Consider the following 26,560-nt stretch of genomic DNA (forward strand, 5'->3'; position numbering starts at 1 on the left):
TCAAAATGATTGCTTACGCAAAGTGCTGATGTTTGAAATATCCAATCGTATGTAACTGCGCCAGAATTTCCCACTTTTCCCTTCCCCCTTGTCCCTCCCCCTATAAAAGTTCTAAACTTCCTGGGGTCTTCATCGAAATTCTCTCCCCTGCGTGGGATGAGTTTCGATCCAAGGGCCCTTGTTAGTAAACTGCCTTTTGCCATTGCATCAAGTCAGTCTCTCGTGTCTCCTTGGGTGCGCGCTAATTGGGACTTGAGTTGGGGTCCTCTTTCTGGGTCCTTACAGAAGAACTTGCCTAGCAGTACGACTTTGAAGGTTGCCATGATTTCCTTTCATTGCCTTCTCTTTCCCTCTGCTTCCTGTTTGCTGCATAGTGAATAGTCCCTGCCACATACTCCTCATGCCGTGCGTGCCCTTGACCTTCTGCCCAGCATTGGCGGTACCAAAGACGACGAAGAACTCTCTGAAACCTAAATTGGAAACTTACGGTTTCTTTAGGGAGTCAGTTGTGTCGGATGGTGTTTTGCTAAGGCAGACGTGTGAAGGAGTTTTTCGCTGAAGCAGACACAGAAAAGGATGTTTTGCTAAGGCAAGCACATGAAAGGACAAGTGACAAAGGAGTCTTCGCTAACGAAATTTGTGTATTGGTTTGCCTTACATGACTCCACAGAGAGAAATACACCAAACAACATCTGGGGATGTTCTGGCAGTTTCTTGTCGCTTCCTCGGCTCAGGCTGATTGTCAGAGTGATGTCAGCTGATAGACTCACAGGCTGAGGCTAGACCCATGGAGGACATGAGATGTTTGGAAGGAATATAAACAGGACTCAACTGACCGTGAAAGAGGCTTGCTTGCATAGCTAGCTCTGCAATGCTTGTTTGCTGTCCCAACACTGCTGAACTGGACTGCTGGTATATTTGTGAGGTGTTTGCGAGTGGATCGAGCTGCCGTTGCTGAATCCTGTGAGCTGAACTGCTGATTTCCTGACAACGCAGATTGGATTTGCTCCAAAGAACAATTTCTAAATAGGTCCACTTCCCCCATATCCTAATAACCTACCTCTTGTGGTTGTCTGCTAGAAGGGAGGTTAAAACATTTTAAAACCCATATTAAAAGTAGGTTTTGAAAAATCTTTTTTTGTTTGTTTGTTTTTTGTTTTTTTTTCGAGACAAGGTTTCTCTGTGTAGCCCTGGCTGTCCTGGAACTCACTCTGTAGACCAGGTTGGCCTCGAACACAGAAATCCGCCTGCCTCTGCCTCCCAAGTGCTGGGATTAAAGCCGTGCGCCACCACCCGGCTCGGTTTTGAAAAATCTAAAGCTACAGAAACTATATGCCAAAACAAATCATTTCACTTCTGTCACTTCAGATATTCTTCTGTCAGTCGGACAAGAAAAGACGACAGTCAGGTTCAGGTATAGGGCCTGTGCCCCTTGCCTCCCCTGCACTGCTCTTAAGTGTGCCGCCGAGGACTGCAAGCCCTCTGGAGCCTGTCCATTCCGTTTGACCTTCTAGATCTGAGGTCAGCAAACATTCTTCTCAAAGGTTTCTGCCACCACCACTTCATTCGCCACTGCGGTATGAAGGCAGGCCAGGGTCGATGTGGGTGAAGAAGCATGGCCGCCTGAATATCCGCGCACAAACTCACTCGGTCACTGCCCCGCCATCCCAGCACTTGGCGGATAGGAATAAAGAGATCGTCTCTTATACAACATGTGAACCGGACACGCAGAGCTCAGGGCGAGCCTGGAAGAGCTCAGGCATGGAAGTAAACACCTTCAATCCTGGCACTTGGAAAGCAGAGGCAGGTAGATCTCTGTGAATTATAGAGCCAGCCTGGTCTACATAGTGAGTGCCTGGGCAACATAGAGGACTTCTGTCAAAAAAAAAAAAAAAAAAAAAAAATTCCAAACAGAAAAGGCCAGCCTGGGTTACTGAAACTCTGTGTTAAAATATTTTTTTAGATAATAAAAAAATAAAATAAAATAAAATATTTTTTTAGGATGAGGGTCTGGAGACAGGACTTCAAAGAACCCGAGTTTGGCTTCCAGCACTCACATTGTTTAATTCATTTAACACTCCAGGTCCAGGTGATCTAACAACCTCTTTTGGATTTCAAGGGGAATATACATGTGTCACACACACACACACTTAAAAGTAAATATTTTTTAAATTTAGGAGTAGGGATGTCGATATGGTTAATAAGGTAAAGGCCCCTGGGTTCGATCCCTGGAATCCACACAGTGGAAGAAGAGAATCTACCCCTGCTACTTGTTCTCAGACCGCCCCATGCAGTCTGCAGCGTAAGCACACCCACCCCAAAACACACACACACCCCATAAAATAAAATTAAACATAAAAAATAAAAGTGAAAAATGTAATCCCCATTGTGAATTAGTAAGAGATCAGACCAGAAGCCGGGCGTAGTGGAAGGAGAACACATCACGGTGGAGCACGCCTTTAATCCCAGCCTTCAGGAGACAAAGGCAAGAGGATCTCTTTGAATTCAAGGCCAGACTGGCTCAAGGACAGCCTGGGCTGCAGAGCTGAATAGCCTCAAAACAAAACAAGAATCAAAGCAAGAGCCAAGTGGGAGTTTTAAACAGTGGTTAGATGTGGAAGGCTCTGCTCCCGGAGCATATTAGTGCACGTGTGTCTTACAGGCTCAGGAGTTATGTCCACAGAGGATCTGTTAAGAAAGCCAGTGTGAGCCGGGCAGTGGTCGAGCACGCCTTTAATCCCAGCACTTGGGAGGCAGAGGCAGACGGATTTCTGAGTTCGAGGCCAGCCTGGTCTACAGAGTGAGTTCCAGGACAGCCAGGGCAACACAGAGAAACCCTGTCTCGGAAAACCAGAAAAAAAAAAGAAAGAAAGAAAGAAAGAAAGAAAGAAAGAAAGAAAGAAGGAAGGAAGGAAGGAAGGAAGGAAGGAAGGAAGGAAGGAAGGAAGGAAGGCAAGCATGCCAGTGTGGCTGTGGCTCTGTCTCATGCCTGCACCTGCTCTCAGTGCGATGCCCTCTGCCATGTCACAGTCCAGCAGGAAGGCCTCCCCCTCATGCAAGTGCCTGCCAATTCCCTGTTCTTACACTTTTCACACTGCAGGAGCGTGAGTTAAATAAACCCACCCCACTGTAAATCACCCCATACTCGGTTACTACAACAGAGTTAGACTGTGACCTTCGGCTGTTCTCAAGGAGTCAGTATATTTTTCCTCCTGTGGAGTTTGCTGTCCTCTTCCCTCCCTGTCACATACATACATGGATCTGTAGAGGAGGGTGTGAGGACAAAGCCCTGTTTCCAGAGCGAGTTTCTCAGTGAACGACAGCACATGACAATTTACCAGTACAGTGTTTGCTACACCAGAGTTTGATGACACATATGATATATATATATATATATATATATATATGTTTTTAAGGTATGGATAGCCTAGAAGACTTATACATAACTGTGAGCCACCATGTAGGTACTGAGAAATGAACCCAGCTTTTCTGGAAAATCAGCCAGTGCTCTTAACCCCTAAGTCATCTCTTCAACCCCCTATTTGCTTTGTTTTTGTTTGTTTGTTGAATGGGGTTTTTTTTAAACAGGGTACCATTGTATTGTTTAGACTGGCCTTAAACCATAATCCTCCCAAACTTCTACATCTTGGTTACTGACCTCTGTTCTAGCTCATGTGCCTGTTCAGCAAAAGCCAAAGCAAGCATAGAATTCCATGCCTAAAGTGACAAACTCAGTCCTAGACTGTAAGAGCCTCACCCATGTCTTTTATCCTGAGAGCTAGAACGTTACCACTGGAATATGTCTTTCTCTAGGATTTTGTGTGACCAAGAGGTGGCTGCTTTAAAGACAGATTTAGTAACTGGAGTGTTTGCGACTGTGGAAAGAGCTTGGGAGGGAAGAGAACAAAGCTTGGCCTGGCGGTCTGTCTCCCTTCAGCTCACCAGGTTCTGAAGTGGAACTCAAAGGATCTGAGAAGTTGACCTTTGAACCCAGCTTTCCAGATCAATTTGATGTATAGGTAACACAAGTAAAAGGGACATAACATATTTATCAAGTGATTGCTCTTTTTTTTTTTTTTTCTGTGTATGGCTACATTACCTACATGTACATGCCTGGTGTCCTAGGAGGTCAGAAGAGAGCACAGGAGCTGCTGGAACTGGAGTTACAGACAGTTGTGAGTTGCTCTGTGAGTGCTGGGAATCAAAACAGGAAGGGCAGGCAGTGCTTTTAACGGCTGAGCCATCAGCTCTCCAGCCCTATACAGGCAGACATAGTGTGTGACCTCCATTTGAAACTTATCCTTGCTGTATACCCCCAGGGACTGCCTGTGTCAAACTGTGAACACTGAGACAAGACACCATCATGCTATACTCCTCGTTCACACAGGTGTTCAAGGACACAAGGGTCTACAAGCTGCCTCCTATCTGCATGGCCCCTGGGAGGACCAGAACAGAACCTGGCAATGCCCCACCCTTCTCTTTGCTTGTCCTGTCCACTTAGCTTAGTACCAAGAGTCACTCTTAGTGTTGTGCCTCTAAAGAACAGAACAGAAAGTCCCCAAACTTCTAGTGATTCTTCAGTCCTTCCACATTCTCTCTCTAGAATACTTTTTCTTTGTGACTTATCGAACTGCACTCATGTACACAACTCCCTCAAAACACAGGTTGGGGGAGTGGGAGGATAGGGAGCAGGGGGGATATCAGACCTCATTTCTCTTGCAAGAGAATTAAAATCTTTGGAGAGTTCTTGTTGTCTCTCATCCATTGAACATAGCCACTGCTGAGGTCTGGGAATCCCTGAACAAACCACTCAGACACTGATCTCAGTTAAGCAGGGCTGATTTACTGAATGAGTACTTCAAGACTGATCAATCAGGGAGGCAGTTTGGACTCAGGAGCTAAACTGTGACTCCCAACCGGAATAGCACAGGGTTTTTTAAGCCTAAAATTCATAAATATCTAGGCCAAGTTATTCCACCAATCAGGATTTTAGGGATAGATGACTTCCTTAGGAACATGTCTTTGTTGTATACTTTATCCTGTTCCCATTGGTTGGGGTATTTAATTGTGATGGGGGACTCACCTTGCCTAATATTCATGTCTTAACTTGCCAACCTGGATGTCAGTTACCCATGTATATGACTCTTTCTGCCAAGTAGGATGTCTGTTCCCAGGGAGGTCGCCAAAACTTTACTTGACCCCTTACTCAAAATGGAAGTTTGATTCCAAATGGCTTCTTATATTGGTGCAGGTGTCTCTCTTGTGTTGGGGTTCTAGGGGCAGCTTAAAAAGGCAAAAACCCTAAAAGTTCATACACAGGTGCAGGAAGTGCTGCCAGGCGGTTAGTTCGGACTAAGCTTATTGTAGCTAACTATACAAAGCAGTTCTAACTGACCTCTATTGTGATTGGTTTTCAAGAACACCAAAGCACAGAATATGCAATCAACTCAGGCATGAGAACCTTTCCTTATAACAGCATGGCTCAACAGGCAACAGTTCCCCAGGCCTTCACAGCTGCCATCACTTCCACTATCCCCACCAACCCAGTTACCCTGTGTCTGTTATCCGATCAGTATAGGACTTTAACATACAGTCCCCTTACCCAGAACATAGATGGAGAATTTACAGCAGGTGGCCATCATACCCACGTATACTTAGTTAACACAACACACTCTGAACTTCCAGGAAATCACATAATAACACTATGGTACCAACATCAATCTTTTATTTAAATAATTCATTTTATTATTAATTATGTATATTATGTAGGTTTGTGTGGGATTAATATTCATGTGCACGCAGTTGCTTGCAATGGCTGAAAGAGGGCACCAAATCCCCTAGAGCAGGAGTTCCAGGCTATTCTAAGCCCTCATGCATGAGTGCTGGTCGCTGAACTCTGCAAGACAGCAGTGAGCACTCAACTGCTGAGCCATCTCTCCAGCCAAAAACGTTTTGGGTTTTTTGTTTTTGTTTTTCAAATATTTATTTATTATGTATACAGTGTTCTGCCAGCATGTATGCCTGCACACGAGAAGAGGGCACAAGATCTCATTGTAGATGATTGTGAACTACCAGGTGGGTGTCGGGAATTGAACTCAGGACCTCTGGAAGAGCAGCCAATGCTCTTAACTTCAGAGCCATCTCTCCAGCCCTTGGTTCTGTTATTGTTTTAATGTGTGTGAATGTTTTACCTACATGTACACATTGGTGCTAACCGCATGTCTGCTACTCGAGGAGGCCAGAAAGTGCATCGGACCCCCTGGACTAGAGTTACAGAGGGTGTGAACTGGACCTGGGTCCTCTAGAAGAGCAACAAGTGCTCCTGAGTCAGCTCTCCAGCCCCCTTTCAAATTTGCATTTTTGAAACTCTGAATCTCTTAAGACAAATTTCATAAGTGTTTTTACAAAAATATATTGATCATTCTACTGTTCTATTTGATATTGTGTCTATTGGCATACTATTTGTATTTTCAATACAAATTACTCAAGAACAGGTAATGAAGATTGGGAGTAGAGGGCAGGGCAGTCATGATCTCAAAGACCAGCCCAAGCTATATCTGAACTTGTAATCTTCCCACATCAGTCTACTGAGTACTAGAACCACAAGCATAGATTACCACATGCAACAAATGCAGTGAACAGTTAAGAGCTGAAAAGGACAGAAAGCACGAGGTTTGTACCCAACGAGAATGTACATTGGAATCAGTCACTGATTACTTTGTGGGAGGGGGGGCAGTGTTCAAGACAGGATTTCGCTATATAGCCCTGGCTATCCTAGAACTTTGTAAACCAAGCTAGGCTCAAACTCAGAGATCTGCCTGCCTCTGCCTCCCCTGTGCTGGGACCAAGGCGTACACCACCGTTGTCTGGCTACTGATTACTCTTCTAACAAAAGACTGTCATAAAAAAGAGTTGAGGGGGTGGAGAGATGGCTCGAGTCATTAAGAGAACCTACTACGGTTGCAGAGGACCCACTTTGGTCCTCGGCACCCACACGGCAATTCGAAGTCATTAATGACTCCAGTTCCAGCCGGGCAGTGGTGGCGCACGCCTTTAATGCCAGCACTTGGGAGGCAGAGGAAGGCGGATTTCTGAGTTCGAGGCCAGCCTGGTCTACAGAGTGAGTTCCAGGACAGCCAGGGCTACCCAGAGAAACCTTGCCTCGAAAAACCAAAAACCAAAAAACAACAAAAAAAAAAAACAACCCTCCAGTTCCAAGAATCTGCAAACCAGTTAGTGTTGTAAAATTTACTACTTGTAAAAAGACTAATGGCGACCTTGATCTCCCAGCATGCAGTCTTTCCTTTACGCTGTGATTCTGCTGCTGTTTGACATTCTACTGCTGTTTGACATGCATCTCCTTTGACAGGTCCTAACAATTAACGTTAGGACTTTAGGTGTGGCCTGGACTGTAAGGTATGCTCAGATTCGAGTAAAACACGATTTCTGGACATTTTGGTAAGAGGGGGGTTGGAAGGAAATTTGCATTTGGACCAGAGCACTAAATAAAGAGTAGCCTCTTTGTCAGTGCAAGCAACCATTAGCCAATCCGCTGAAGCCCCACAGCATAGGAAGGCAAGTGCTATCGCTTGTTTGCAAGTTAAGCATCTCACAGAGGTCCATGTGGCAAAGGCTAACCCCCCCCCTCCCCCAAGGAGCCATTTTTGGGAACTAGTGGAGTCTGTAGGAGGTGAGGCCTAGTGGGGAGGACTTTTAGGTCACTGGAAACATCCCCTTCAAGAGCATGGTGAAACCCTGTCTCCATCTTCTTCCTCTCATTCCCTTCTTGGCCACAAGGTGCCTGGTATCGCTCCACCACCCACTTGTACCTGGATGAGCTGCCTTGCCAGGCAAGAGCAAAGGAACCACTCAGTCATGGACTAAGTTCTCTGAACCCATGACGCAAATTGTAAGTTGATTTCTTCAGATACTTCGGGTAACATTCGTGTTGTGCTTCAGGAATTCTTTTTTTTTTAATCTGCAATTAGTACTTATATAAAAGAATGAGTTTGGCAGTAACATTTTCCTCCTACATATACATGGAGGTATACATTTTGTTTTTGCTTTGATACAGGGTCTCATTCTGTAGCCAGTCTGGCCTTGAGTTTGAGAGCCTTCTCCCTCAGCCTCCTCCAGGGTTTGGTTTAAAGGCATGGCATGTGTTGTGTGACAGTCTCCTCAGGAAGCAGGGATAGACTCAAAGAGTCTTTTTTTTTTTTTAATTGAAACACTTTTGTTTTCTTTTTTTTAAAATTTATTATATGTAAATACACTGTAGCTGTCTTCACACACACCAGAAGAGGGCATCAGATCTCATTACAGATGGTTGTGAGCCACCATGTGGTTGCTGAGATTTTGAACTCATGACCTCTGGAAGAGCAGTCAGTGCTCTTAACCACTGAGCCATCTCTCCAGCCCTCAAAGAGTCTTAAGAGGTAAAGAAAAGGCCACGTCTGGGAAAGGCAAAATCTTGGAAGATTATTCAAGTCCCTCCCTAGCTTTAGAAAAGGAGCGAATACTTGAGTGGGTTCGGGGTTGGTGACAGCTGAGACTACTGACGACTGTGAACTAGTTGCCTGTGGGTTGGTTGCTGGGTAGGCAACTCATGTTGTGGTGGGCTTTCTCTGAGTCATCCACGCTGCGGTCGGTAACCTTAATACAACTTGAAAGTTTACCAACTTGGACTTTGGCGTAACCATTACAATGCAATTTCCATTTTTGGGTAAGTAGATGTGTGTGGTGTCTCCCCCTAGGAAAAAGTCTCTTTTGCTAGGACCTCATCATATTCTGTCTCCCCTCTCCATCCTCCCAATCTTCTCTACTTACCCCATTCCCCAAATCAGGGTAAGGCATCCTCTTGTCTTCTCAGAATGGACCTGTCCTAATTAGTTCAGCTATCAACTTGACACAGACTAGAGTCATCTCAAAAGAACGACTCAGTTGAGAATCGCCTACACAGATTAGCCTGTGGATATTATCTGTAGGGGGCTGATTAATAATGGACGCAGGAGTAGCCAGCCCACTGTGGGCAGCACCATACCTAGGCAAGTGATCCTGTGTAAGAAAGGTAGCTAAGCATGAGCCTGAGAATAAGCCAGCAGGCAGCATTTCTTCCTACTTCCTTCCAAGTTCCTGCCCTGACTTGTCTCAATGATGGATTGTAATCTGAAATTAAAGCCAAATAAACTCCTTCCTTCTCCGGTATTTTTAGTCAGAGCTTTTTTTTTTTTTTAAATCACAGAAACTAGAACAATATCCAACCCCAGTTCCCACTCCCCCAGTTTGACATCCTGAGGTCTGCAGCTTCAGGATAAATTACACCACATGGTTTCCTGGCTTTCCGGCGGTCCAGACAGCAGATGGTGAGATCCCTTGACCTCTATAATCGCGTGAGCCAATTCCTGACTAAACCCCTTCTTATAAATCTATATATATCTTACTGATGTGTTTCTCTGGAGAGCTATCACTAATACACACACTGTGGATGTCCCTGTCCAGACAGCAGCGGTGTGTTAGAGCAGAGCTCGCTCCCTGGGAACTGTGCCTTAGGCATGAGGACCTCCTTAAACCATGTGTACCCGGTGCTTGGTTTCACATGCTTCCTGCCCTCTTCCTGCCTTGGTCCCTTGCTGAGGAAGCAGACAGACACAGGAGCAAATACAGATCCTTCCCACATTGAATGGTCCCCAGTTTCTGACATTTCATAACAAAGGACTGGGCTGTTCACATTCCTCTGCTCTGAGCTGTCACTAGATCCAGAAACCCCAGTATTCTAAAGTGACACATGGCTGTAATCCGATTTCCCTTGCTATTACCCTCATACAGACAGCATCGCGACAGCCTAACATGTTACCCCTTGAAAATATTGATTTAGGACTGTAATTCCAATGCTCAAGAGGCTGAGGCAGGGGGATCTGGAGTTCCAGGTCTCCATGCTGAGATCCGGTCTTAAAAAATAAGAACAGGAGACTGGGTATAGAGGTTGAAGCAGGCAGATCTCTGAGTTCAAGGCCACTCTGGCCTACTTAGTGAGTTCCAGGCCAGCCAGGGTTACATAGAGAAACTTTGGCTCAAGAAAAAAAAAAAATTCAAAAGAGAAAAATAAATGAAAAACAAAATCAAGAACGGAAGGGTTGGGGAGATGGCTCAGCAGTTAAGAGCACTTACTGCAGTTGAAAAGTTCAGTTCCTAACACAAACACTGGGCCCCTTAAAACCTGTAACTGCAGCTCTAGGGAACTGAATGTCTTATTTCTGCTTCCCACAGACACGCACACAAGTGGCATCCATTAATACAGATACACATACACACAAATAAAATAATAGTGATAACTTAAAACCAAAGCGCCAATACAAATTTGTCCTATACAGTTTGACTGGTTAAGTTCTCTAGTGAAATGAAGCTTACTACAAACACAGAGACCCCCAAATGAATTATTTATGATTTTCGTTTGTTTGTTTTCTTCGAGACAGGGTTTCTCTGTGTAGCCCTGGCTGTCCTGGAACTCACTCTGTAGACCAGGCTGGCCTCGAACTCAGAAATCTGCCTGCCTCTGCCTCCCAAGTGCTGGGATTAAAGGCGTGCGCCACCACCGCCCGGCTATGATCTTCTTATTCTCATACATGTTCCAATAGGGTCACCAGACTTGGACAACGAGAAGTCGAGTTTGGTTCCCAGCAGCACCCATATAAGGCAGTTCACCACATCCTGTAATTGTAGCATCAGGAGATCCAGTGAGTGCCCTCCCTCTTCTGCCCTCCTGGGGCACCTGTACACATGTGCAAGTCCATAGGTAAATACGTACATCGCATAAATAGAAATGTCTTGAGAAGGAAAAGGAGCTGGTGATATAAGCATGTACGTTATCTAGACAATGACAGAGATACCGGAAAGAGTTAAGCATGCTGGCCTCCCTGGAAAGGCAGCTGGGAAGAGGCTGGGAATGGTTGCCATGCATTACGGTTGCTTCTGCATGATGTGATGGTTTAATCCCATGCATTTATCAGCGGTATTTCAATCGGGGGGGAAAAATTTTTTTTTTCCGAAGAGAAATGACTGAGAGGTTTTCTTTTTCCTTGTGTAGCATTGTTTCATTCTGGAATCTTCCAATTAAGCTTTTGGCTAAACACAGAAATATGATAATTATTCAGGAATTGAGAGGTTTGCAAAAACACTGCGTGCCATTAGAGTAATCAAGCCAAGCTTGCACACATCCTGGCTTTTCAGGATAATTACACCACACTGGAGGCCCAGATGGGGTGAATGAGAAAGCCATGGGTGTCTGCCACATAGAAACAAGAAAACACCACACACAACTACTCAACTGGCAACTGAAATTTGCAGTTAACATCGCGCACAAGAAAGGAATTGAAATGCTTGGATCGGGGGCAAAACATTTATTTTCAAAAAACCCAAACATAGAACGGTAGTAAGAAATATTCCTCACAACTTATTTTGATCCCATGAGTTAAGACACAATCTTTAAAGCTGCAAATAGTTTCTTTTACGTAGTCTATTATTTTTCTTTAGGCTTAAGAAGAATTTTTAGATGTATTTTATGTGTATGAGTGTTTTGCCTGCATGTATGTCTGTACACCACATGCATGCCTGGTGCTCTCTCAAGTTGTGGAATATTGTTAGCCGTCACGTTGGTGCTGTGAACTGAAGCTGGGTCCTCTGTAAAAACAAATGCTCTTAACTACTGGGCCACCCGCCCACCCAAATTTTATTTCTTCATTTTAGGTAGTCTCACTGTGTAGCCCAGGCTAGACCAGGCCTCAGATTTTTCTGCCTCCAAAAGCAGATTGCAGGTGTGCGTCACCACCTGCTAACACCCCCTTCTCAGTTCAACTCCCAATTAGACCTAAGTAATCAACTTCTGTTGCATAACTATTTCCTTTGTGGAAGAGAGAGGGCTCAGAAGATTCCCAAAGCTGAGCACATATTAATCTCAGGAAGTTCCTGAATTTTACATGTCTCAGGAAGCTCATAAAGCAAGGAGATTCACCAGGCCTTTCCCCAAGGTTCAATCACAGCCAGTAATCGTTGAGAGGAGTGTCTTCTCCTGCAGCTCAGGTAGGGAGCACCTGTGATGCAACTTCTGGGAGCTGGGTTCAATCTGATTCAGTGATGTTGCTACCTTTGGTCACCTGTGCTCCTGTAAGTAAACCGCACGGACCCAATTGTCTGTGAGCTACATTTGTCTGTAGACACCGCTCTGCCTGGCAGGATTAGGCTTTTGTTCATCTCTCCCAGGAAAAGCCACACAACCGTTCTCATCCCATTGACTAGGAAAGGAATAGGCTTGTCTTCTCTGGTAAAAATATTGACTCTAGTCACTTTAGTTCTTTTAAATATAGTAGCATAAGTTGTAAAGGAAAAACTGTAAGCTAGATGATTGCGATATTAGAATTAACGATGACTTTACATGTATTTATTATGTGATAAGGAACTGGAGCCTTAGATAAACAACATAAGCAAAAAGATGTAGGTTTTTAGGAGGAAAAAAAATCAATTTTGGTGTTTTTGTTTTGTTTTGTCTTCTTGAGACAGCAGGGTCTCACTTTGTAGCTCAGGCCTGGAACTCACAATTCCTACCTCCCAAGTGCTAAAACTACCAGTGTGGTATATGCCTCGCTACATTTAAATAACCTAAGTGTATACTCTAAAACTGAAAAAGACTGTACTTCCCAGAATGGATAGCTGGTTAAGATTAGTACAAGAGGGTCCTGGAGGGATGGTTCACCAGTGAAGGGCACTGGCTGCTCTTCCAGAGGACCTGGCTCAGTTCCCAGCAACCACATGGATGGTCACAAGTCTGTAAATCCAATCCCAGGGGATCCAACACCCCCTTCTGGCCTCCACAGGCACTGCACATGCTTCATACATAATATATATGTGTACATACATATACATACATACATACATACATACATACATACATACCAAACACCCACATAAATAAATTAAAAGAAAAACCTTTTTATAAAAGATAAGTACAAGAAAGACTAATTGAAATCAAGGGTTTGGAAATTAGCTCAATGGTACTTATCTAGCATGCACATATAAGACCATGGGTTCAATGCCCAGCACAGTACCACACACACACACAGCACACACACACACACACACACACACATCACTTTTGAAAAGTGTGACCTTTATATTTAATAGTAAAATTACACCGGGCAGTGGTGGCACACACCTTTAATCCCAGCACTTGGGAGGCAGAGGCGGGCAGATTTCTGAGTTCGAGGCCAGCCTGGTCTACAGAGTGAGTTCCAGGACAGCCAGGGCTACACAGAGAAACCCTGTCTTGAAAAACAAAAAACAAAAACAAAGGTAAAATTACATAATTATAGCCTAGTTGGTGTGGTGCCAAATGCTTTTTCTTGTACTCAGGAGGCAGAGGCACAGGGATCCCTTTGAGTTCAAGGCCATCCTGGTCTACACAGCAAATTCCAGGACAGCCAGGGCTATATAGAGAGACTGTGTCCCAAAACAGTGACAAAAAAGATTTTGTGTGTTTCCTAGTCAGGGTTACTATTGCTGTGACAAAACACCATGACCAAAAAAACAACTTGGGGAGGTCAGGATTTATTTCACTTGGACGTCTAGGTAACACTCCATCACTGAGGGATGTCAGGACCGGAACCTGGAGGCAGAAGCTGATGCAGAGGCCATGGAGGGGTGCTGCTTACTAACTTGCTCAATCTCTTTTCTTATAGAACCTGGGACAACCAGCCCAGAGATGGCTCCACTCACAATGGACTGTGTCTTCCCCCATCAATCACTAACTAAGAAAATGTCTGACAGATAGATACGAAAGCATTTTCCCCACTGATGTTCCCTCCTTCCTCTAGCTTGTATTAGGCTAACATAAAACTAGTCGGCGCAGTGTGTATGCATGCTATCTCGTTTCCCAAATACTGATTAAGACACAAGCGCCTTTATTCCCAGCTCTTGGGAGGCAAAGGCAGGCAGATCTCTGTGAGTCCAAAGGCCTATGTGGTCTACAGTTCTAGGCCAGAGCAATAGAGTGACACCTAGCCGGGAAACAAGCAAACAACAGAAAGTTCTGTTTGCCAGTTGGCAAGATGGCGGTGATGGGTAAAAGCTGCCTGCTGCCAAGCTTGAAGACTCGAGTTTGATTCCCAGGATCCACGTGGTGAAGGACAGATTTCCTCCAGCAAGTTGTCCTCTCATCTCTACCTGGGTGCTAAGGCACCTGTGTGCATCCACATAAACACACATACACACAAAACCACTTTTCAGTATTGACCCAGTGGGGATTGAATTGTACATGCATTCTTGGGAAACACATTCAAACGGAAGCAGACACAAACCTTGGGCCACTGAAGAGCCTAGGAACCATGGAGAAAGGCAGTTGATTGGGGTGGGGTTGGGGGTGAATACAGTAATGGAGAAGTTATCAAATTGGCGATTAAATGTAGTATGTGATTAGGACAGGGGGTACAGCTCATGGTGAAACACTTACCTAATATGCATCAGGCCCTGGGTTCCGTCACGGCTAACACCAAGGAAGAAAAACCAACGGAGATGGCAGTGGTGTGATATAAGTGCAGCCGGGAGATGTGAAAGATGTAAATCTGAGTGTTGGATATCATCAGTTTGTAGAAACTGACGAGGGAAAGAATGTGCTCACTACCGAACCAAGGGAAGGCCACTTTGGTCTGAGACCTACAAAGGGAAGGAGAATCCAAACATAAATTTGCACACTGATGTGCCCTTCCCCGGCCTTGAGCAGGCTGGAGAGACCTAGTTTACCACAACAGACCAAATAACAGGACCTAGGTGGAACTAGCCACCTTGGCTGCACGTACAGCCTGCTACAGGAACTTCAAAGAACTGCCCCTGGGCTTGCCTTGAGACATCTCCGGCCCTGACCCGTGACCAAGAACGGATTATCCCACCCATCTCCCGCCTGAAACTAGGAAGGGATCAGGCGGGGTCTTTCCCTTTAAATTGAAAACATTAAAGCATTGAGCCTTGATCAGAGAACTTTGTCTCTTGGCTTTATCTTTTCTTGCTCTCCATCCCCCCCTTTCGTTCCCAGCCCTCTTTCCAGGTGAACCCGTTCCACTCCCGGCCCGCTGGGCGGCTACACACTGAGGTAAAGACTTTAGGCTGAAGCAGGGACTCCCTTGAAGCAAGCCATTGTGCACCAGACACAGCACAGCTAATCATTTCTCCTGCTTTCCCGGAACGCCCAGTTAATCACCATGCGTTCGCTCAGCTCACCAGACATCCAGCTTGCTGCCTGTGCTAGGCTCTTACCCCAGCTGCTCATTCTTGTAGCAAATGTCTACCGAGCAGCTGCCCTGGGCCGGTTGCCACACTTGGCCCCGAGGATGATGCAAACAGTGACCAAAAACAAAAACCCTTCCTCAAAATGTTTGCATTCTAGCCAAGGTAAACACGTATAACTAAACAGACATACTAGGAGAGAGAAATGCTATGGGGGGGTAGGGAGGGACCAAGCCAAGATGAGGGGTGTAAAGCGAGATCTATCGTAGTATTGTAAATAACTCATCTCTTAGGGCGGGTTTGTAAGAAGGGATGCTTGTAACAAGCTAAATCATGCATGCCTTTATAAGCCAAACTAGGAAGCCTGTTTTTCACTTTGTGTACCATGTAATCCGTGGAGAGTACTGAGTAGAGGGATGTTTTCTGACTTGATTGAACAAGATTTTCAAGATTTTCTCTTTCTACTTGAACATGATTCCCCCTGACTGCTGTGTTCAGAAAAACCTAGTAGGGGGTAAGAGAAGTCGAAAGGATTCTTAGGGAGTTACTGGCAACAATTCTGGCCAGAGTAACTGAGGCGTCTTACAAAGCTGTACGGATGGAGACGATCCAGACTGAACAGACAAGATTTACAGTCAGGACAGGTATGGAGGTCAAGAAGACAATCCAGGCCTGGGGTCTCAGTAATTAAGTAAATGGTCCCGGTGCATAGTTACCTCAGAGAACAAACTAGAGGGATGAGTTTGAAGTAAAACGAACAGTTACACCTCTGGATGCAAAGGGTTTGTTTTGGTTTTGGTTTTTCGAGACAGGGTTTCTCTGTGTAGCCCTGGCTGTCCTGGAACTCACTCTGTAAACCAGGCCAGCCTCGAACTCTCGAACTCAGAAATCCGCCCGCCTCTGCCTCCCAAGTGCTGGGATTAAAGTCGTGCACCACCAACCGCCCGGCTTGGATGCAAAGTTTTAAGATGCCCGTTTGGCATCCGATCGGAGAGATGATTTGTGATTAAGAAATGTGGAGTTGACATTAAGCGATCAGAGCTGCAGAGAAACACTTGGACCGGTGTTTCTTGCATAGTGAGTGACCAGGAGTTATCTTGATAGCCAGAAGCCCGGATCGAGCCGTGTTAAAAAAGGGATGGACTCAGCAGGAAGGAAAAAAAGAGTTTGGGGGACAGAGTCCCGGCGCCTCCTGGAGCACTCTTAGGGTGTGAAACTTCTTAAGCGAAGATGGCTGCTCTGGCATTGACGGTGAGAGCTCCGTGACCCGCGGAAACCGGCCGCTGGTCAGGAGCTAGGAGGCGACCGCTAACAAAGTACAGCCCGCCTAGAAACGGCAGAGGCCGCAGTGAGCATCACCAGGCGGGATGCGTCCTCGTCTAGTCTTCAGGCGACGTCTAGGTTACGTGAAAAAACAACCCTCCATCTCTCCGAAACCGCTCCGGAGCGCGAGCCAGCGAGCAGATCTCATCAGCCCGACTACGGGCCGCCGCGGAGAGACCCAGGGACTGTCCGCGAGCTCACCGAGTCTCGCGAGAGAACGCGCCGCCTCGCCCTCCCGGCATGCCCCGCGCCGCCGCCGCCGCTGCCGCCGCCGCCGCCGCGCCGCGGTTTGAGGGCGGGAGGCTGGGGGGGGAGGGTAAGCGGAGCCGGCGCGGCCGCCATGTTGGTTCTGAGGCGGCTGCTGTGAGGCGCCGACGGAGCGAGCGGGCGGGCGTGCGGAGCGGGGAGCGCAGCGCGGGAATCTGCCTGAGTGCGAGCGAGCGGCGGGCGACGGCGGCGGCGCCATGAGCGGGGGCACCCCTTACATCGGCAGCAAGATCAGCCTCATCTCCAAGGCGGAGATCCGCTACGAGGGCATCCTCTACACCATCGATACCGAGAACTCCACGGTAGCCCTCGCCAAAGGTACGGCGGCGGGGCGGGCCTCGGGGTTAGGGGGGCGCGGGCCGGGCGCTCCGCCGCCCTCGCGCTCAGCGGTCCTCGGGGGAGGCCGCTCCCGGCCCCCGGAGCGACAAGGGCCAGGCAGGGCTGCGGCCTCCCCGGGCTCCCCGAGCTTCTTCCTTCCCCCCGAAGCTCCGCGCCTTCCATCCGGGGAACGAGTGCGCGGCGCCCTGGGAGGGGCGATCCTAAAGTCCCGGGAACCAGCCTGAGAACACACCCAGGTTCGTGTCTTCCAAGACCGAAATTCGGTCGTTCCGTCTTCCGAAGCGCCGAACAAAGCCGGAGGAGTGGAAGAATTTTGACGCCTACCTAGAGTTGAATGCGGATGTGTTGATTCCCCCCCCCCCGGGCGGGCACCCATTTTCTCAGCGTTCTTCGTCTGGGTTGGTGGCGACGGTTCTCGAGCGAACTCCTAAGGAGTCTGCTCCAAACTTTGGGTTTGCGCCCGCAGACTTGTGATCTCGGAGAGGCCATTTGGTACCGTCGAGCTGGTCGCATCCCGTTTGTCTCCTCCGTGATTGTTAACCTGTTAAGCCGGAATTGTTATGCAACCAAAGGGTGCGCGTTAAAATGCTTGCTTGTCCCCGTGGGCCTCTTTTCTGCAACCCTGGGTAGAAAGGAAAGAAAAGTTCAAGTTTTGATGATCCGGGGCTCTTGTGCACGGTTCGGATCGAGTACTATCCGGGCGCCGACCGACTCCGCTGCCCTTGCGTTCCGCGGGGAGAGGAAGTTGTGTTGAAGGGGATCACGCCTACCTACCCCATAGTCTGTCTGTACCGTCGTCGGTACAGTCAGTTTGTGGGTTTCGTTTCCGTTCACGCGTGCTAGACCTTTGCTGTGCCAGGGACGCAGAAAGAAAATAAACTTGAGCTTCTGATCTTAGAGGAAGTCTTATAACAGTTACGATACCAGGGAGGTCTGTTTTTCCCACCACATCTAGTGGAATTGTTAAGAACTTCGTACGCTAGGAAAAGAGGTCTCGGGAATAGCAAGATTCTAAATCTTAAGCTGTCAAATCGTTAGGTGAATGGAAGAGTCTCCAATGCCCAACAATTTTTAATGACCCTTTTTTTTTTTTTAAGTAGATGTTCCTTTTAACAGTTTCAGTTTGGGGCCAAATCGACCTGGGTAAGAAGACTTTTTTTAGGTCATTGAATTATACCTAATAGGGTTTAGGGGTGTGGCCTGATTGACAGCACTTCCCTAGCAAGTGGAAGATCTGGGTTCTCTCCTCAGAACCACAAAATCAAGGCTTAAAAAAGGTACACTATAAAAGAGTAGGGTGATGTTTTCCACAGTTGCATTGTGATAATACTTATGTAACTTTTGGCAACTTACTTAAAAAAAAAATCCTTGACTCAAACACTGAAAAAGTCAAAGCATCTGCTTTTTTTTCTTTTTTTTTTTTTTTGGTTTTTCGAGACAGGGTTTCTCTTACAGCCCAGGCTGTACTGGAACTCACTCTGTAGACCAGGCTAGCCTCGAACTCAGAAATCCACCTGCCTCTGCCTCCCAAGTGCTGGGATTAAAGGCCTGCGCCACCACAGCCCGGTTAAAGTGTCTGCTTTTTAAAGAGCATATGAGGCCTGTGACACTCCCCTGTAGTCCCAGATATGCTAAAGGCTTCTTGAACTAGGGACGGTCAGGGCTGCTAAAGCAGCACAGCTAGGTCATCTCAGTTGATAGAGTGCTTGCTTAAATGCATAAAACCCGGTTGGCTCCCCAGTGAGAAAAACCGGATGTGGGTAGTTCGTGCCTGTGATTCCACCAGGGAGGTGGAGGCAGGAGGTAAGGCGTTCAAGGTCTGCCTGGTACACATGAAACCCTCTCAAAAAAAGACAAAAACTGAGAAGCCAGGGACTACCCCATATCTTTCTCTTTGCCTTATGGAGTGTTGTAACACATTGCCTGTTAAAGAACCTGTTTTCATCTTTGTAGACACTCACTGTACTTAAGGTTGTATGATTGTTCTTAGTAATTACTGAAGCCTTGACTGATGGTGTGAAGCTGGGCTTGGTGATACAGGCCTTGGTGCCTGCATTCAGGAGGTTAGTGACAGGTGGATCTGAGTTCCAGGCAAGCCTCATCAATTTAGGGAGTTCCAAACTTCAGAGTGAGACGCTGCCTCAAAAACAAATGAGAGTTGACTGTGATGTTCTTTTTTTTTTTTTTTTGGTTTTTGGTTTTTGGTTTTTCGAGACAGGGTTTCTCTGTGTAGCCCTGGCTGTCCTGGAACTCACTCTGTAGACCAGGCTGGCCTCTGCCTCCCAAGTGCTGGGATTAAAGGTGTGCGCCACCACCACCCAGCCGGACTGTGATGTTCTTAAACAACTTAGTTTTGTTTGCCTTTTTAAATCTTTTCTTACAGATGGAGGTTTTGCTTCATGGTGTTAGTTTTAATGACTTTATTAAAGCTTGGAGAAAGTTCTCTAAGGTTTTTGGTGCTCTCACCAGGTGTTGTACACACTGGTTAAGAACAGTATTTCTCGTTGAAATGTTTTTGTAGAGGTTTGGGGATTATTATTTGCATGGTCTCAAGTAGCTTGGACTGGCTTCAAACTGGATAGGTAGTCAAGGATGACTTTGAAGTATTGATCTGCCGGCTTCCACTTTGAATTTCTAGTCCTCTAGCCACCACCTATGTGCTAGAATTATAAGGCATGAGCCAGGCTTAGTAACTTTTTTCTTTTTCTTTTTTTTTTTTTTTTTTTTGAGACAGGGTTTCTCTGTGTAGCCCTGGCTGTCCTGGAACTCACTCTGTAGACCAGGCTAGCCTCGAACTCAGAAATCCGCCTGCCTCTGCCTCCCAAGTGCTGGGATTAAAGTCGTGCGCCACCACCGCCCGGCCTGCAACTACTACTCTTAACCCTGAGCCATTCCCCAGCCCACAAAATAATTTTTTTAAGTTATCAAAGAACTGGAGAAATGGTTCAGCTGCTATGAGCACAACAGTCTGAACTTTGTATAGATAGGACATATATATTTATTTTAGCTTTTAACTCCCACAGGTTTGGCTGTTTGACAGTTAACACTTAGCTTGTTTACAGTTTGGGGCTATTGAGAGCAGTGCTTTTAGGAAAATTAATGTTTGAATGCACTGATGTGATAAAATCATTTTCAGGGGTGGCACATAGAATTTGAGTTGCAGGAACATAGGGAGTGTGTGTCTTTACTAAGTAATGCAAAGTAATTTTCTCTAGTAGGTGCTTATGAGTGTTTATTTTCAGCAGTAAGAATTGTAGTTGTTCCATATGCCTCACCGGCAATAGCACTGAATGCCATATATTTTCATTCTTGCCAGTTTGATGAGTAGGTAGTTCAGTGTGTTTTTTTTTTTTTTTTTGGTTTTTCGAGACAGGGTTTCTCTGCATAGTTCTGGCTGTCCTGGAACTCACTCTGTAGACCAGGCTGGCCTCGAACTCAGAAATCCGCCTGCCTCTGCCTCCCAAGTGCTGGGATTAAAGGCGTGCGCCACCACCGCCCGGCTCAGTGTGTTTTTATTATTTTTGTTACTAATTGGGTGTGTGGGGGAAGGTATGTTCACTTGAGTGCAGGTGCCCACAGAGAGCAGAGGTGTGGCTACTTCTGGAGCAGGAGTTACAAGTGGTTCTGAGCCACCTAATGTGGGTGCTGAGAGTCAGACGTGCTCTTAACTACTTCAGCCTCTTGAATGTACTTTTAGTCCCTATTCCTGTCAGCTGATGAGTTTTGGAGGCATTTCCATGTCTAAGCCATTTGATCATCTATCCCTAAGTGCCTTTGAAATTACCACATCATTTTCTGGAGTTTTGAGTGCTAATAACGCATCCTTTGGATGTACTTATTGCAAGTGTCTTTTCCTGTTAGTGGTTTCTTATTGTAGATAGATCTTTATTTTAATTTAGGCATGTTTACTCTGCTTTTATGACTAGGTGGGTGGTATTTCTTTTTCTTTATCCCTGTTAATAACATATTTTTCCTTAATCCAATACAATGGAAATACTTTATCTTTTTTTTGTTTTGGTTTGGTTTGGTTTTTCGAGACAGGGTTTCTCTGTGTAGCCCTGGCTGTCCTGGAACTCACTCTGTAGACCAGGCTGGCCTCCAACTCAGAAATCTGCCTGCCTCTGCCTCCCAAGTGCTGGGATTAAAGGCGTGTGCCACCACTGCCTGGCAATACTTTATACTTAAAAAGATAAAGTAAAGGACGCACTTGACTTTTGTGGTTTATATTTTGGTTCAGGTCCTTTACATGGGTATGACATGTAGTTTACATGTGCCTGGAGCTGTATTTCTTTTGATACTTTGGCTAGTTAACTTTTGTATGGTATAGAATTAGGGTGACCACACCTGTAATTTTGCCTGATAGAAAGTCATCGTTTATGCTTGTTTTAATGTCATTATTAAAGGCATTGCTCTTCTAATGTTCCAGTTTGGGCAATAAATGGTATCAGCCCACAAAGTGAAAGCCTGATGGGGCGGCACTGGTGATGGTTGGTTTCCCCTGTATTCTGCTGGAGTTTTTACAGATTAACTCCCTTCTAGAAGGTGAAGCCCAGATAAGCTTTATGGCCTTTGATCCTAACAACCTAAGTAAATGTCAGGAAGTCTTAAAGGGCAATCTGAAATGACATTGACGGCCGACTTTTAAGTGTGTTTGTAGATAATCTGGGTCGTGTGTTTTCAGCAGCTGCTTTTAGCAGCTCCTCCAGTTTGTAGTCCTGTGTTACTCATTAAAATGTCTGGGACTGGAGAGATGGTTCCGAGTGTAAGAGCACTGGCTGTTCTCCCAAAGGACCTGGGTTCCCATCTCAGCACTCACATGGCAGTTCACAGCCATCTATAACTCCAGTCTCTGCGGATCTGACTCCATCTTCTGGCTTCCAAGGGACTGCTTATGTGTGGTACACATAGCATACATACACACAGGCAAAGCATACATACACATAATTGTTTTTAATTAAAACATATGGTCCCCTAAATGAGAGTATTAGTGAATTTCCATGAGTGGATATATAAAAGAAGAAGTTTTATAACAAAATAGACATTGTTATGAAGGTAAACTTTTACTCTGTGACTTGAGTTTTTTCCCTTAGAAGAATGGGATTTGGATGTTGACGAAAATTATAAAGTAAGGGATAGGCACAAATAATTTGTGGAATAGTTCTGGTATGTTTGCACTTCACAAATGGATGAATTCATTTAATAAGTCTGATGTGCTAAAATGAGAGAAATTTGTACATAAATGAAAAAAAATTGTATGTTTAATTAACTGTCCTGGGGAATCATTCAGGCTGCCATTGCAAAGAGAAAAGATGGAAAAAGAATGGCAAGTCAGTAGCTTTTAAATGAGTTGCCCTTAGAATTAAAGGAATTTGTGTCAGATACAGAAGTGGTAAACTGTTAACAGTCTTTCATCATCTGCTGAGTCTTGTCAACTGGCTTAGCTTATTCTTCTGATTATTGGTCCCATCATCATAAACCACTGTCCCAGTGGAGTAAGCAGGAGAGCATCGGAAGTTCCTGTGAGGTATTTTACTGATCTTTTGAGACTGGGTCTTTTTATGTAGGCTAGCCTCAAGTTCATGATATTCACCTGCCTCTGCCTCACCGGTGCTGAGATTAAATTCACTGCCATGCTTGGCAGCAACTTGCATGATGGGAAAAATCTAAGTCTAACAACTCAAAAATTTGCTACCTCAAACAGCAAAGAACTCATAAAATTTAAAGCTCAGTTCTTTTATTTGCCCTATTTAGTGAACCTGTCTGAGCTAAGGCTTCACCACATTTTTGTTGCTGCTGTTACACAAGCTCCAGAAATATGGGATACTTCTAAAAGTCTGAACTGAGGTGCTGTTTTTCTTGCAAGGTGGATGAGGTGAGCCATAACTTTCTGTATGATAAGACTGAAAAAAGTGTACATCAGAAGAAAATAATAGAGGAGAAAAATGAGAGCCGAGAAACCTTACTGACTCAGTAACAGCAAGAGCCGCATTTAACTCAGTGCTGCAGTAGTAACAGCAGTAAGGACGGGTACTTTAACTTGACTTTAATTCTTCTCCAGGAACACTTTGCCCCATTTCCTTTCATAATGCTATAAAGTAATACTTCAACTATTTTGGAACATGATTGTATTAACATATTTTATGTAGATATAATACAATCTGAGTTGGTCAGGCGTATTGTAGTTTTATGTGTTTTTGGAAGAGCGTGTGCTCTCCAACAGGTTGATTGTCATACGGAATACCTTTTCCTCAGCCTGATAATTACATGAAGTGAGAAGTAATCGGCTACTTAATGAAATAGCAAGGCATTTTTAAGTGCTTAGTGGCTAAACCCCAGCTTTTATCATCCGTTCGGCTCTTCTTTACCACGGTGTCTGGATCTGACAGTCTTTCAGTGCCCCTCCTTCTCATCGCTTCACTGTCTTTATCCTGTTTACGGTCCAAGATCAGTCATTCCAGTCAAGAGAATTGTATCCCTCCCATTCCACACCCCTACACCTCTCTTGTACTCCTGTACATACGAGCTTGCAGAAGTCACAGCTCTCATTATATAACCGTCTTCATTCTGCGTTTATTTGGATTCACACATCGCCGCAGTCTTAGCCGCCTCGCAGGAGTCATGCTGTATTTCCATCCTCTACTCTCTCTGGGAGGCTCCTGTGTTCCTGCTCTTTTCTTCAGACCTTCAACATTTGTACCCCATTTTTATTTTCGGTCTAATAACTTGCTTTCTTTTTTAACTTTAGCAAAGAGTAACAGCCAGCGTGCAATAGATAACAGTAATGTGCTATAAATTTCAAAAGATTGGAAACAAGAATTTTGGAAATTTGACAATAAAGAAATAAAAGTAAAAAGGTTGCTATGTTTAACCTAACTTAAACATTACACAATTAGGATCCATGTAACAAAACAATGCACAGTACCCCATTGATATATACAATTTCTGTGTTCTTATGTATCAGCTTAAGAATAAACAGTAGAGCCAGTGAGGTGGGTCAGTGCTTAAAGGCACTGACCTGAATTGAATAAGTTTAACCTGTGATCCATGTGAATGAAGGAGAGAACCAGCTTCTCCAGGTTGTCCTCTGACTTCATGCAATGTGTAGCACATGTATATACACACATAACGTGCCTGCTAGTCAGTAGGGACAAACCATACCTCCACCTTCCACCTGAACACGTTGATCTTTTCAGCTTTCCATATTGTTTTCTTCTCTAATTGCACTTCTAGGCAGGCAGGCAGATTTCTATGAGTTCAAGGACAGCCTGGTGTTCATAGCAAGTTCCAGTACTACACAGAGAAACCCTGTCTCAAAAAAAAAAAAAGTAAAAGAAACAAGAGTCAAGGTAAAAAAAAATCTAGACTGCTGGGAAAGGACATCAAGTTAGACTTGGTTTGTTTTACTTTTCCTTCCTGTTAATCCCTGTCAAAAAATGCACAAGATGGACTCTTATTAAAGCCATAAGTCCATGGCTGGAGAGGTGCCTCAAGCAGTTAAGAGCACTTCAGAGGTCATGAGTTCAATTCTCAATAACCACATGGTGCCTCACAACCATCTGTAATGAGATCCAATGCTGCCTTCTGGTATGTCTGAAGAGAGTGACAGTGTACTCACATACATTAAATAAATAAATAAATAAATAAATTTTTTTTTTTTATCCAAAATGTGTTTGTTGAGGTTCCCGCTCATCTTCAATCAGGGGCTTTCAGTGCTGCTTCCTCCTGAAGGAGCATCCTTCTGTCAGCCTTGCTTTTCCACCTGTAGGCTGACAGAGGACAGTGGAGCAGCCAACACAAAAGACTACCATTTGGGCATAACTAAAGACTGTGGTGATTTCATAGCATCCTGGGCATTTCACATCCATAAAGTAGGAATTGGGGCTCTGCATCAGGCCCTTTTTCTTCTCCTCCTCTGGAGAGGGATGAAGGAGATACTTTGTAAGAGGCATGTTCTCGCAGGGAGGTCATCACTGCCAGAAAGACTAAATTATTATTTATTTTTTAAGCCATAAATCCATAAAAGACCAAGTAGATGTGGAGTAGAGTATTGGTATTAACAAGATTTTGGAGGACAGCCGGGTGGTGGTGGCGAACGCCTTTAATCCCAGCACTTGGGAGGCAGAGGCAGGTGGATTTCTGAGTTCGAGGCTAGCCTGGTCTACAGAGTGAGTTTCAGGACAGCCAGAACTACACAGAGAAACCCTGTCTCAAAACCAAAAAAAAAAAAAAAGAGAGAGCTACTCAGCAGCTATAATTTTTCTCTTCTTTTTTAACAAAATTATCGTATATAGTTTGCATGCCATAAAATTCACCCATTTTAAGTATAAAAGCAGTAAATCATGCAGCTGGAGTAACAGCTGAGACCCCTCCTTTTCTTTTTTAGAAGGGTTTATTAGCTTACAGTTCGGGGAAAGATGACATGAGATGTCTCCATGCTGGCAGGAGTGTACAGCTGAGACTCCTCCCACCTTGGTAGAATAGGAAGCAGAACTGGAATCTGGTTTTGCAACAGTTCCATCAACCTAAAGTTTCTTTGTGTCTGGTCCATCATACCCATTCTTCTTGAACTCTACCACTACCACAGAGCTAAAGTTTACTTTTAATATGTAAACTATCCTGATTGGTTTTCTAATTCAGAACTGTATTTTAGAAAGCCACAATTCAAATAATTACACTGGAATCCCCAGCTTATTGCCAGTTTTACCTGCATGTATGTATGTGCATCACATATGTGCCTGGCACTAAAGTCAGAAAGTATTGGGTCCTCTGAAACTGGAGTTATAGATGGTCACGAGTCACCACGTGCTAGGAACCTAGCAACAAGTGCTCTTAATCACTGAGCTGTCTCTCCAGCCCTTTCCAGCCGTATCTCATGGATCCTTAACATGAAGTTATTGAGTGGATTTCACAGGATCTTTGGTTCTCTGAAGTTATAAGTGCATCTTGTTTGTGTATAACATTCAGGAAGAGCGTTCATAGATTTTTATAGCTTTTTGAGACACAGAGGAGTAAAATCTATCTTCTCTATGCCTAAGAATTTGTTTAGCAGAAATTTTTTCAAAAAAGAAGAGAGAATTTTTTTTGTGGACTCTTGAGGTATATGTCTGCCCATGTCTTATTACTGTTCCTACATGTGTAGTAGCCTGCCTGCCTGCCTGCCTGCCTGCCTGCCTGCCTTACCAACTCTCCTGGTCTCTTTGTTCCACCCACTCCCCAGTGCAGGGATAGGATTTAGGGCCTCACAAGTTAGGCAAGCATCATACCACCAAGCTGTCTCTCTAGGTACCCCCTGCCCATATACTTTTAAACATTGTTCTGTTTTTCTAGCATTTACTTTTTCAAATAAGTTTGGTACCATTCTGGT

The 26,560-nt window shown here is 45.0% G+C and overlaps 2 protein-coding genes and 1 long non-coding RNA gene across 5 annotated transcripts in view; 1 reads left to right on the top strand and 2 right to left on the bottom strand.

Moving 5' to 3' along the window:
* Window positions 1-13,929: 13,929 nt before the first annotated feature.
* LOC114609805 lies at window positions 13,930-16,099 on the bottom strand. The gene is made up of 2 exons (XR_003709584.1): window positions 15,984-16,099; window positions 13,930-14,700 (listed from the first exon to the last, which is right to left on the bottom strand). It is a non-coding gene; the product is annotated as an uncharacterized LOC114609805 (long non-coding RNA).
* An 894-nt stretch (window positions 16,100-16,993) lies between these two features.
* The window catches only part of Lsm14a (LSM14A mRNA processing body assembly factor), a 38,676-nt gene continuing 29,109 nt past the window's right edge, over window positions 16,994-26,560 (top strand). The window contains exon 1 of one of the 3 annotated variants that reach the window (XM_028754156.1): window positions 16,994-17,175. In XM_028754156.1, coding sequence (XP_028609989.1) covers window positions 17,055-17,175 — 121 coding nt within the window. In that variant the 5' untranslated portion in view covers window positions 16,994-17,054. The remainder of the gene's footprint in view (window positions 17,176-26,560) is intronic. The other 2 variants (XM_028754153.1, XM_028754155.1) reach the window with 2 other exon arrangements.
* On the bottom strand, window positions 24,885-25,145 carry LOC114609780 (40S ribosomal protein S27-like). Its single transcript, XM_028754157.1, has one exon. The coding sequence runs from the start codon at window positions 25,143-25,145 to the stop codon at window positions 24,903-24,905; it is 243 nt and encodes an 80-aa protein (XP_028609990.1). The 3' UTR covers window positions 24,885-24,902.

The sequence above is a fragment of the Grammomys surdaster genome, unplaced genomic scaffold (genome assembly GCF_004785775.1).
Source record: "Grammomys surdaster isolate TR1022 unplaced genomic scaffold, NIH_TR_1.0 125984, whole genome shotgun sequence".
NCBI classification, from domain to species: domain Eukaryota; kingdom Metazoa; phylum Chordata; class Mammalia; order Rodentia; family Muridae; genus Grammomys; species Grammomys surdaster.

Coding starts and splice junctions, on each gene's coding strand:
- LOC114609780 (XM_028754157.1), bottom strand. CDS start 25,145: ATGCCTCTTACAAAGTATCTCCTTCATCCCTCTCCAGAGGAGGAGAAG.